Source organism: Neodiprion fabricii, chromosome 2 (assembly GCF_021155785.1).
Source record: "Neodiprion fabricii isolate iyNeoFabr1 chromosome 2, iyNeoFabr1.1, whole genome shotgun sequence".
Classification (NCBI taxonomy): domain Eukaryota; kingdom Metazoa; phylum Arthropoda; class Insecta; order Hymenoptera; family Diprionidae; genus Neodiprion; species Neodiprion fabricii.
Genome location: NC_060240.1, coordinates 39,025,867 through 39,037,972, shown reverse-complemented (window position 1 = coordinate 39,037,972; position 12,106 = coordinate 39,025,867). Strand labels below are relative to the sequence as shown.

Genomic DNA, 12,106 nt, shown 5'->3' with positions numbered 1-12,106 from the left:
GCGAGCACACACCGCCGTCCGTTAACGTTGGTGGTGCCTTGAGAGAGAGAGAGAGAGCGAGAGAGAGAGAGTGACGCCGCGTGGCCGCCGCGTTGTTGATACGACGCAAAGTCACGCGCGCGTGGGGCGGTGGGGGCGGGGGACCGGCGGGCCGGGGGCTGCGGTTGTTCGTCGTTCCTCGTTTCTCGCTCGGCGCTCGGCGGTGGCGTCGCGACGGTACCACCGCGGCGCACGGCGTCGGTGCTTCAATAGAGATACCGACGCGTGTTGCAGTTCACCATCCCCACCCCCGTCCCCGTCGCCCTCGCCCTCGCCCTCGCCCTCGTTCTCGCTCTCGCCCTCGCCTCTTCCCCACTCGAAAGCTTCCCCTGCTTGCGTACGCCGGGAGCCCCTTTCATCAGGCCGCACGCATTCGGCAATTTAGTCAGGACGCAGTTCCGACTCGGCTGTCGACAGGCGTGCGTCGTCGCCCATCCTACGCCCTGCAGCTCACGTATCGTGGCCTGGCCCTTGACCCTCGTCTCTTTCGACCAACCACCTTGTGCGTATCGGCTGTGCTACTTCTACTATATCCTAACGTACGAAGATTTTTCTCCTCGCTCACAATCAGAGCCGGTCAGAGTCTGTTATGCGTAGCTGAGGCGTATCAAGGTATCTATACGGACACTCCGACACGTGCTCTTCTTTTCAATAAAATTGTATTGTAACATTGTACACGTTTGCATGTATACGTGTACAGCATACGCTGATTGTCGGTTCTTTGAACAAATTTCGTAGGAGCTCGAACCTTAATTTCTTCAATGTTGACAAGTTCGCCACCAATAATCTTTTTTAGACATCCATTCAACTGATTAATTGAAAAAAGTTTACCTTACTAGATGGTTACAATAGGGTGTACCAGGATATGTACTCGAAAACATTTCGGAAATGATTTCCGTTGTAAAATAATTACAGAAGAGAGCAAGTCGCAATTTGAAGCGAAAAAATTTACGCCGCTTTAGGTAGCTCAGAAATGCAATTCTACTCTCGTGAAATCACATCGCTGGCTCTTATGCCATTCGTATTCCGCGATACGATATCAGATGATGTATAAACTTTTATCGGACATTAATTGTCGTTTCAAATTACGTTGAGTAACGAAAGCTTTAATATTTGGGGTGTTTCTCGATCGGATCGAACACCTTGTGCATAGTTTTGTCATCGCAGTCCCGCTCGCTCAACCTGTCCATAGTGGACTAGGCAACTGATCTTCACGATTCTTCTTCTTACATTCAATTTTCTCTCCAAGAACAAGTGATTTATAAAAACCGAATCTTGGAATCAGGAAGCACCGAATCCTTGAATTCGTAAAAGATCACGATAACTCGATTTTGGACACTTCTCTTGTTTCCCGTTCAGTTTGAGGAATGGAAAGACTTGCGAACTCGATCGAACGCGCGTCGATATAGTCAATTTTCTGTTTCAGGGATCCAATGAGTCCCCGCTGCCCGTCGAGAGAATCGCGGGAATCGTCCGGTCCAACAGCCGGAAGTCCTCCCCTCCCGCCGCGAAGCAGCGCAAGCCCGGTCAGTCCTACCGGCATAGTTCCGCTACCACTGGGCGCGCATCCACTGTTGCCTCCGCATTCGGCAGCGGTGATGGCGGCCTACATCCAGCAGACCCATCAGCGGCTCCTCCTGGGACACTCGCCGCTGTCCCGAGGTTCAGTCTCGCCTTTGGTCTCGTCGTCCTGTTCCCCACCAGCGGCAACCCCGGGTCTCCTAGTGTCGCCGAACAGCGGAGGCGACTTGTCTCCAGGTGCGACAACGCTGCCAGCAGTGCTAGATTTCAGCACAAGAAAAGCGTCCTCGACGGAGGAAGAGGAGGACGACACCGCCCTGAACCTCAGCAAACCACCAACCCCGTCTTCCTCCTCGGAGACGAATAACGGACCCCTGGATCTCTCGGTTCCGAGTCGGAAGCGACCGGGTCCGGAAGACTCGCCGCCACCACCGCCGCGGAAGTCCTCAAGGTTGGCGTCAACGACGAGTCACCAAGAGTCGTACGGACGCCCCGTGGTCTCTCCGTGGACGTCGCCGGTGGTGGCGTCCCACTTTCCGTACTTTGCTGCCGCCGTGGCAGCGGCAACTAGTCAGCAACAGCTATCGCCGAAGGCCTCGGGGGGCGTGGATCACCAGCTTTGGAACGGCAAGATGAAGCCGCCCGCGGCACTCGAGAAGCCGTACCAACCGAGCGACGCGACCAAAGCGCTCGAGAAAATGAGCGAGCTGAGCAAGATCGGCGGCGACGACCTCTACCGGCCCGGAAGCGGGAATTCCGGGTCCGGAAACGCTGTGACCGGCTCAAGCAGCCGGCACAGCGCGTGGCAGTCCCACTGGCTGAACAAGGGCGCCGAGCAGGCCAAGGACGTCCTCAAGTGCGTTTGGTGCAAGCAGAGCTTTCCCACCCTCGCGGCGATGTCGACGCACATGAAGGAGGCCAAGCACTGCGGCGTCAACATGCCGGTACCTCCGCCGCCCTCGGCTCTCCACCAGCAGCAGCAGCCTCCCCAAATGCCGAGCATTCAGGCCCCCCAACACCAGCCTCAAACATCGACCAGCGCGAGCAGCGGCGGGACGCCGAGCAGCAAGCAGAGCCCCTCGGAATTGAACCTCTTGATAAAGGAGACGATGCCGTTGCCGAGGAAGCTGGTCAGAGGCCAGGACGTGTGGCTCGGGAAAGGAGCCGAGCAAACGCGGCAGATATTGAAGTGCATGTGGTGCGGTCAGAGCTTCCGTTCCCTTGCCGAAATGACCTCGCACATGCAGCAGACCCAGCACTACACCAACATCATATCTCAGGAGCAGATAATCTCGTGGAAATCATCGGACGAGAACAAGGGTAGCGGTACCGGAGGCGGAGGCGGGGGTGGAGCCGGGGGTGGCCCACCGACGGGCGGAAGCAGCGGTCACCCCGGCGGCGGGGGGCCGGGTTCCGGGGCGACGAGCAGCCACGTGAGCGCCGTGCTTACCTGCAAGGTTTGCGATCAGGCGTTCAGTTCTCTGAAAGAGCTGAGCAATCACATGGTGAAGAACTCCCACTACAAGGAGCACATTATGCGCTCGATTACGGAGAGCGGAGGCCGGCGTCGGCAGACGAGGGAGAAGCGAAAAAAGTCACTTCCGGTCAGGAAGCTACTTGAGCTCGAGCGGGCGCAGAACGAATTCAAGAACGGGGACGCGTCGGGGGGGCTCGGTCACACGCTTGGAAAACACGCGGGGCGAATAACGTGCGAAAAGTGCGGGGACAAGATAGAGACGACGATATTCGTTGACCATATACGCCAGTGTATCGGGGCCGGGGTCGTCGGCATGAGCCAGAGGAACTTCCTGAAGAACGCCCTGATGTCGAACCACGCTCCGCCTCCCAGCGGGCCCCCCGAAAGCGGCAGGAAGAGCGTCAGCGAGGACGCGTCCTCCGTCTCTTCGAGGCATCACCGGTCACCATCTTCGGCGAGCGACGCGACTACCCCCGGCAAGGAGACCCCGACCCCGACACCGACGGAAACCCCGAACTCCTCACCCTCCGTCCTCAACGCGATCGAGAAGCTGATCGAGAAGAGTTTCGACTCCCGGGCGCGGCACGGCGCTTCCGGTCTCCACCATTCCCAGGCCGGTGCCCCGATGGGATCGAGCATCCTGAAGCGCCTCGGCATCGACGAGTCCGTCGACTACATGAAACCCCTGGTCGACCCCCAGTCCATGAACCTGTTGCGGTCCTACCAGCAGCAGCACTACAACGCAGCGGTCGCCGCGAGGCGGGAGCGAAGCGGAAGCGAATCGAGCTCGATATCGGAGCGGGGCAGCGGGCGAACGGACGTGATGACGCCGGAGCGTAGATCGATGGATCTTTCCGGAGGCCACGAGCGGCTCTCCCACCCCCAGCACCACCACCGAGTAACACCGGACAAGCAGCCGGCGCTTCCGGCGCGGCTTCCGCACCCCGAAGAGTCCGGTGACGAGGAGCAGCAACCGGTGATAAAGAAAGAGCCTCGGGAGGAAGAGGGCGACGCGACGCCCGAGGAGAACCTCGAACAGCGTCGGGATCGCGACGTCGTCGTGAAGAAGGAGGTCCTCGAGGATCGCGAGGAGGAGGATCACCAACCGGCCTACAACCACCAGCAGCGGGGCAGCCACCACGACGCGACGACGACCGCAACCTCCGCCGAGGACGATCGCGCGGCCATGTCACCCCCGGTGAACCCGCCAACCCCGAGACCTAGTTCCGGAGTCGAACAGGTCGCCAGGAGTCCCTGCAGAAACAGCACCAGCAGTCCGACCAGCAGCGATCGCTCCGTCACTCCGCGCGGAACACCGGACACCAAGACCTCCAGTAGTCTTGGCGCGCTCTCGTCGATGTTCGACAGCCTCTCCGGCGGCGGAGGCGGCGGTCCTGGGGGCGGGGGGTCGGACGCTCAGGGTAGAAAGGCGAGCAGTCACCCGCTAGCAGCGCTCCAGAAACTCTGCGACAAGACTGAGACTCGCGGCTCGAGTTCCGGGGGCTCGAGGAGCGGCGCCGGTACCTCGTCGAGTCACGGTCAGACCGGAAGCGGCGGGGGCGGCGGCGGCGGCGGGGGAAGTTCGGGGGGCGGAGGGGGCGGTAATTCGGGGGGTGGAAGTGGCCTGGGACAGGCGCCGGGCTCGACGCCTGGCGCGATTCTCGCCTTCAGCTGGGCCTGCAACGACGCCGTCGTAACCGCCGATTCGATAATGAAGTGCGCCTTCTGCGACACGCCGTTCATATCGAAGGGCGCCTACAGGCATCACCTTTCCAAGATGCACTTCGTCAAGGACGGCGTCATCCCCGACCCTATGACCGTAGGCCGGTCACCGTCTCAGGCCCAGTCCTCCTCCGGGGGCCCGGGGCATTCCGCCCCCTCGCCGCCCTCGCAAAGGAACAAGTCGCCCCCGATCGCCCAGCCCAACGGAAGCCCCTCGCAGCCGGCCCCCTCGCCCCTCGAGGAAAGCCCCCACTCCAAGTTCCTCAAGTATACGGAGCTCGCGAAGCAGCTTTCGAGCAAGTATGTATAGTCCGGGTCGTCTTCCCTTACATCAGGGCTAGAAGAAAAAAAAACAGAACGAAACAATTTCCCCTGTACATAGTAGTGTATTTATATGTTATTATAGATATTGCGATATCATTGTAAATCGTCGTCCGATATTTGTGTTTTTTTTTTCTTTCTTTGTTTCCTCATTTCAAGGTTATTACACTACGCGACAGGTACTCTGGTACCGTGCTGTAATTGTGTTATAATAAGCTGCTGCCTATGCTGAACAGGCGATGAAAGTGAGAGTTTTTTTCCTCTTCAACGCCTCGCAAGACCCTTATGTTGTTATACCTATACCGTCATTATTACGATTACGATTTTCGTTTTTTCTCGTCGGCAATCGCACAGCCATGCAACCAATTAAACACACGCCGCATACACAACACACACACACACACACACACACACAGGCACGCTAATCACTATACATATATATATGTATATATAACGCTGTGCAAAACTGTAAATTTGTATAATTTTACCATCGGTGCTTCGTGTGCTCCGCACGTCCTCCTCCGTGTTCGCTCCTAGCTTTCCCGAATTTTTTCCCGATCGGCCGAGAGACTGTAACTTGCCATTTTCATTTTTATACGTTAAATTATTTCGTTTTTCCATCGTCACTAAAGTCTTGTGTAAAGGGACGGAGGACGGCGCGGAAATCGCGGCGCCTCATACTGTCATTCCTAAAAGACCGCCGCGGCCGTTAAAAACTTGCGGCCGCGGTTTTGGGCCGAAAAATTTATAACGCGCGCACGTGAATCCGAGTCTCGTACTTTAGTATATATATATATATATAAAAAGAGTATAAGTATAGGTACCTCGACGTATTTGATATATGCATACGTATATCGTATATAATATGTATGGAGAAAGAGAGAAAGAGAGAAACAGTTATAGCTGGAAGTGAGTACGAGAGGAGAGACAAATAGTTGCGGATGATGTTAAGGAAGATAAGGTTAATTAATTATTGTGATGCCACCATATCTCGCGGCACTGCCGAGTCCGGGGACTCGGCACGCCAAGTTTGTGATTTTATAATAATTCTTAAGAAGGTTAATGATAAAGTAATTAATTAATTGAATAAATAATTAAATGAATAAATCGACAAGTAGTCGCTTGCCGATCGTCGGTCTCTCGGGCGGCGATCGGTCGTCGCATGTATACCCCTTCCCCTCCTCCCCCCTCCCCCCCCCCCCCCCCCCTTGCCCAATATTATTATTGATATAAGATTACGATTATCAAGTTAAGGCGTAGTTTCTATAGGATAGGCTAGGGTAGAGTCTCTTGTAAAGGAATCTCTTTGTTGATACTTATATATATTAAATATACTAAAATATAACAGCGCTATCATCGAGTAAATAACCATTTACTGCAGGACGCCCGTGTGTACTGTGTATACATACATATATAATATACATACATATACATATACGTGCATCACATACTGGACACAAATAGGCATACATACGTAACCTTGCGCGTTGCGCGTACGCGTTTAAGATGTTGTGTAATAACGTAAAGCGTTCTATATTATGATAAAAATCGGTTACGACGAAACTGCACGAGAGGTAGAGTGAAAAGGGGAGAGAAAGATACTTGAACAAAAAGCCACTGAAGAAAAATCAAAACAAACTACAGCACACATTGAGTAAAAGTAAAAGATATAATAATACGGGAATGCACGCGAGAGTGCAATATTGAAATTTATTATTGCAATTATTATATATATATGCATATATATATATATATATAAATATAGTATTAAAATAATTAAGCGAGATGGAAAGGAAGAAAAATTGAAGAAAAAAACAAAAACGAAAAAAATTCTGTAGACAACATTGTAAATTTTTATTTGTTTAAAATATTTATTGCGCAAAAAGAAGGAAGGTGTGAGGAGAAAGACGAAAAAAAAAAAAATTTAAGCCATGCGTCATTAAATGTAAAATATTGTCATTATTATCATTCGAGTTATATTATATAATATTGTGTACATTATGAATTATTATATAATATGAAAAAAATTGAAATTGAAAACGAAAAAAAATTAAGAAAATAATAATAATAATAATAATGCAGTGATATCGAAAACGGGACGCCGAAGCGAATGGATGAATGAACGAAGGAATGAATGAACTAGTTACTAGAGCAACGTGGCAGGGGAGAAACACACCCCAAGAGTGAACCGGTGAAAGAGCGAGAGAGAGAGAGAGAGAGAGAGAGAGAGAGAGAGAGAGAGAGAGAGAGAGAGAGAGAGAAAGGGAAGAAGACAAGAGAGAAGGATGGTGGGAGAGAATGAGAGTGAGAATGAGTGACGCGCTAACCCCGAGAAACACTTGTATACGTATATATCTTGTAAACTCTAATTCTTCCATCGCGGACTTTAAAAAGTATTTATCAAACATAATAATAATATTATTATTGTAATTATATACGACTGCTGAAGAGTGTGATGAGCGAACACGAATCGACACACATATACACACGCACACACGAACACGCACACATGTATACACAATTAAGACGAGAAAGAGACACACGATGTGAAAATTAATAAACAATACGAACTATCCAAGCAAAACAATGTAAGAACAGAATAAACGATTAATGATTAAAAAGTAAAAGAAGCAAACAAACAAACAAACAGACAAAACACAAGAAGAAAAAAATGAATAAAAATAAAACTAAAATAATGCATCATGTATACGCGACTCTTGAAACCATTTTACCAGATTTGTCATTATTTAATTATTTCGGTTGTATTTTAAAATGCAATTAAAGCTCAAATAAATATATATGTTATAAACTAAACGTAGCGAAATTTCAATCGACCCATACACTCCCGATGTCTCCAGCTCCCTCATATCTTTTCGATCGAGTATTTCCATAACAGCCGCAAAATCCCGTAAATTACGATTCGCTGTGTACAGGATGCGGTTAGCTTCATATATTTATGCCGCACTGATGGAGTTTCGAAAGTAAGAAAAATAAATAGAAATAGACGGCGAGAGTCTCCTGCGGCGGCAACGACGCGACACATTCACGTGCATTGAATAGGCGAGGATCAGGCAGTGCTATTCGCGCAAAGTCGTATCACATTCCAAAGTTCAACCCGCGACGACGACTATTTATATGCAAAGTAAATTAGGTATCACAGATGCAAGTCTCGCCTTTTTACGTTATTCCTGCATATTATACGCATACACGCTTCGCAGCCTACACGATCCTCAAAGTTATTTCACTATCCCGTACGCGGATTCCGCACCTCCTTACGCAATATGGTCGGTCGTCTGCTGCTTCCTCCGACGCCTCACGGCGCTGCATCTAATCGCGTAGACGTTTACGTTTAAGTCTTTAGTCGAAACAATTATCGGCTCACCGTGAAAATCGATCGGCGGAGAGGAGGAACGAGGAAGAGGACCGGTACCAACGTTCAAAGGTAAAAGGTTCTGCCCTCGAAGCCGTCGGGCGACCGGTACCAGCAAATCACGGTGAAGGACGATCTACGGCTCGACTTCCTTCGGTGGAGGAAACCGGTCCACCATCTTTTCGCTCCTCTGATCGACAAAGAGAAGAAAGGAAACGAGTAAAAAGTACTTCTCGCATGCCGCAGGCATCTTTGCTCCTGGATCCGTAATGCGCTAATGAATTGGACCCGAGATCTGCACATATACACGGCTCCCAGTTAGACCGACATTGCATTTCTGTGTCCTGCGAACGGTGCGTCCTTTGGTCAAGAAGTTTCTTACCATTATCGAAACTATCCTGATTAATTCAACGACAGTCGAATGCCAAGGATCGAGGATGAGCGCTGGGACGTATCGCACGATGGATATTGGCCTAGATTTTTCTAGCTACCTCTGCGTATCTATTATGTCGATATACTCGAGGGCAGCGATATCCAAAAAGGCACAAAGCAATATGATTAAATGGACTTCTATCATTGCTAAACTACGTTGATTTACAGTTTATTTTATCGTTTTTATCTTTTAAGAGTCTTATGCAATTTCCTTAGGAAAGATATAATGTTACTCACTTTGATAGAATAATAATCATAGACATCTTTGACTACATTTCTAATTCTTATCAATAAAAATCTATGCAAATCAATTAAAGCCAACAGAATTTTTGCGAAATTTAAGCAATAACTGTAATTTTCAATAGCCTGATGATTTAAAATCCCCGCGCGTGTCTGCAATTTACATACATCAGTAGTTCGTTACTCTCGAATATTTGGTGACTTTTTAAAATAGACACGTTTTATAACGATCTATAATGATGCGCGACAAGACTTCATCAAAGTTTAGAATGATGGCAGTTATAGCGCTGGACATTTTTCGAACGCAAGGACTAAGGTCCTTGACTTGAAATATCAGCACGTGTCTCCGATTAACACAAATTATCTATTAATTTTTTCCAACATCAAACATCTCTTTCAAATCGACACGTTTTATGTCCATCCATGACTGGGCGAATATTTTGTCAAACACCGGAATGGAAATGAAAGTTGAAAGTTGAAAGTTGAAACACTGAACTCTTTTCAAATGCGCAAACAATTTCTCAAAGACGCAGTAACGTCTCATGTACACTAATCCTAAGTATTCGTGTCAACAAGCAGGCGTATCCATCTCTGCTGGTGAATTCACAACAGTAAATCGATTCTCGAAGTACACAAACATACCCACCCACACCCAACTTTTGTGTACGCTCCGCCTCATTGCTCGAAGTTCAGTATCGAAATTGATCGCGTGATGAACGGGCGTCGCAAAATTCTCGTACATGCTGTGAGAAGTGATTAATGCATCCAGACGCAACCTTAAAGTGCGGTGATGTGATTATGTGAATAATCATTTGTTTCCGAAAAGTTTACCACACTGTATGCAACAAAGCGTCGTTCACTCGGACGAGTTAATGGTATTCTTGTGACGCTGAGCGTGTCTGTTAGTTCTTTTGTGTAAATCATGTGTTGTTCTTGCGTAGTGCTTGCTTTAGTGACTCTGAACTCCGCCTCTGGGAGGATCGACGATGGAAATAGGAAATCCTGATCACCATGGCCTTCAAGGTAATCAATTTCTATTCGATAAGTCTCATTTACCACCTTCTGAAGATCGTTAATCTATACGAACAGTTTCGTATTGGTGCAAATTGTCTAGACGCGAGTTATCTTCCAGCGAGAAATTAAAACAGTTTGAAAGGCAGGTTCGATCCTTTCAATGATTCTCCGATTTTCTGCAATGTGGCTAATTAGCGTTTATATGAATTTTTCAATCTGAAGGAGACCTTTTTCTTTCACGATTTCACGAAATACTATTCTTATTGTTTACGGTTACTCGTACTATATTTTCTTGTAAGTACTACGATAATTTGACGTTAGTCTTATACAGGAATAAATTTTTTTCAAGGCCTTACACAAACGAAAAATTTAGTTAACTGAACGATCATATTTAACGTCGTAGTATTTGCATAAAATCTAGCCCTAACAAATGTAATCACACTAAATAGTCACTGAAACCACATTTTCTTATAATTCCGGCAAAATTTAAACTAGCGGCTTACAATAAGTTACTGGAATAAATGAAATTTTTCTCCGTGTATAAATCAGCTACATTATACGTAGTATTTACGTCGTTGCATATTAGAAGAGGGGACTTAAAAAATGTGGTGTAGGTGCAACCGAAAATTTAAAGAACAAAAACGGAGAAAAATCGTGTTTTCTGTGTCGTTTGAATTCGTCTTTTGAAACAAAAATGACCCAACCTTTTCGATGATCCTCTTAATTTATAATCGGGTTTTCCCGAGTTCATGCGCACATTCACGTGACCGGCGTCGCGTCTAGTAAGCGTCTGGCATAAACGCGGCGCTTCAAAGCGTATAGCAGTGCCGTTTACTTTTTCTATTTTATCTAAATTGACGCTCACTAGCCGGTATAATACCCTCGTAAATGGCGACGATACATTTCGGAGGAACACGTATAATTGACTATTTGAATAATCACGGAAACGGTCATCGACGCGCCGCTGGCTGCCCGGGGGAAGCCGAAACTTCCAACCGAGGCGAGTAATGAATTCGTCTAATGGGTCGTAAGGAATGCGATCTTATGGGGCGGATGGGATAAAATAAAATACCGAAAGAAGGACTACCGCCGGCTTCCTTCTGTTTCAGAGTCGAAACTGACGCGCGTGACACTCTAGCTTGAGTAATAAAAAAAAAGAAGAAGAAATTTAAAATTGAAACGAACATTTCCTCCGCGGATCGACTGACATTGTTTCCCGCTCCCATCACAGCTATAGATTGGCTTTATTACTCTGCATATTCATACCCAACTTTTCACAGCAGGGTTGACTTTAATGAATTTCTTAAACGAACTTGGAATCAAACTCGAAACCGAGTCGAAGTTTTAGGGCTCGTTCGGTTTTACTAGATTATAAATGTTATCCGCATGCTTTCACTTTTGAAATTTTTTACATTCATGATGCATTGTTTCGTTTGCGATTGATGATTATCTTGCAATCAGCTTACCGAGAGAGGATAAGAATTTAGAAAACGCGATCAAGTCTCGGTAAAGAAAAGTGTTCCAAAAATCAATTCAAAGAAAAAATACTCGCCGAGATTAATGGTCAGATCCTGAGGTCGAATGATTTCGTCGGTGTTCTACGACCATCTTGAAATTCAGCTACAGAGAAGATAAAATCTGTAAAACATAACCGAATCCGTGTAAAACAGGATTTACAAAAAACAAATGAAGAAGAAGCCACAAGAAATATTCATAGAGATTCTCACGATAAAATCATGGGTCGGATCACATTTACTACAAAATTATACCGAATAGTTAGATGAAATTTTTTCACGCGTGCGTCAGTTACATGATTTGAGACCAAAGTTAAAAATCGCAGCGCGATGTCGGTGCGTCGTCGTCGAGAGGGTTGTAGGGGGTAAAAATAAAAGGACGCGGTGAAAAATAGGGCGAGGTGAGGGGGCGGGGCCTGAGTTTGGCGGACGTGAAAGTCTTTGGAGAACGTTGTA

The 12,106-nt window shown here is 47.9% G+C and overlaps 1 protein-coding gene across 5 annotated transcripts in view; it reads left to right on the top strand.

The window, feature by feature from the left end:
* Window positions 1-7,710, top strand: part of LOC124175177 (protein tiptop) — a 117,445-nt gene extending 109,735 nt beyond the window's left edge. For all 5 annotated transcript variants that reach the window (XM_046555165.1, XM_046555163.1, XM_046555164.1 and 2 more), the window contains one exon: window positions 1,466-7,710. In XM_046555165.1, the coding sequence (XP_046411121.1) occupies window positions 1,466-5,069 (3,604 nt within the window). In that variant the 3' untranslated portion in view covers window positions 5,070-7,710. The remainder of the gene's footprint in view (window positions 1-1,465) is intronic.
* The last annotated feature ends 4,396 nt before the right edge of the window (window positions 7,711-12,106 follow it).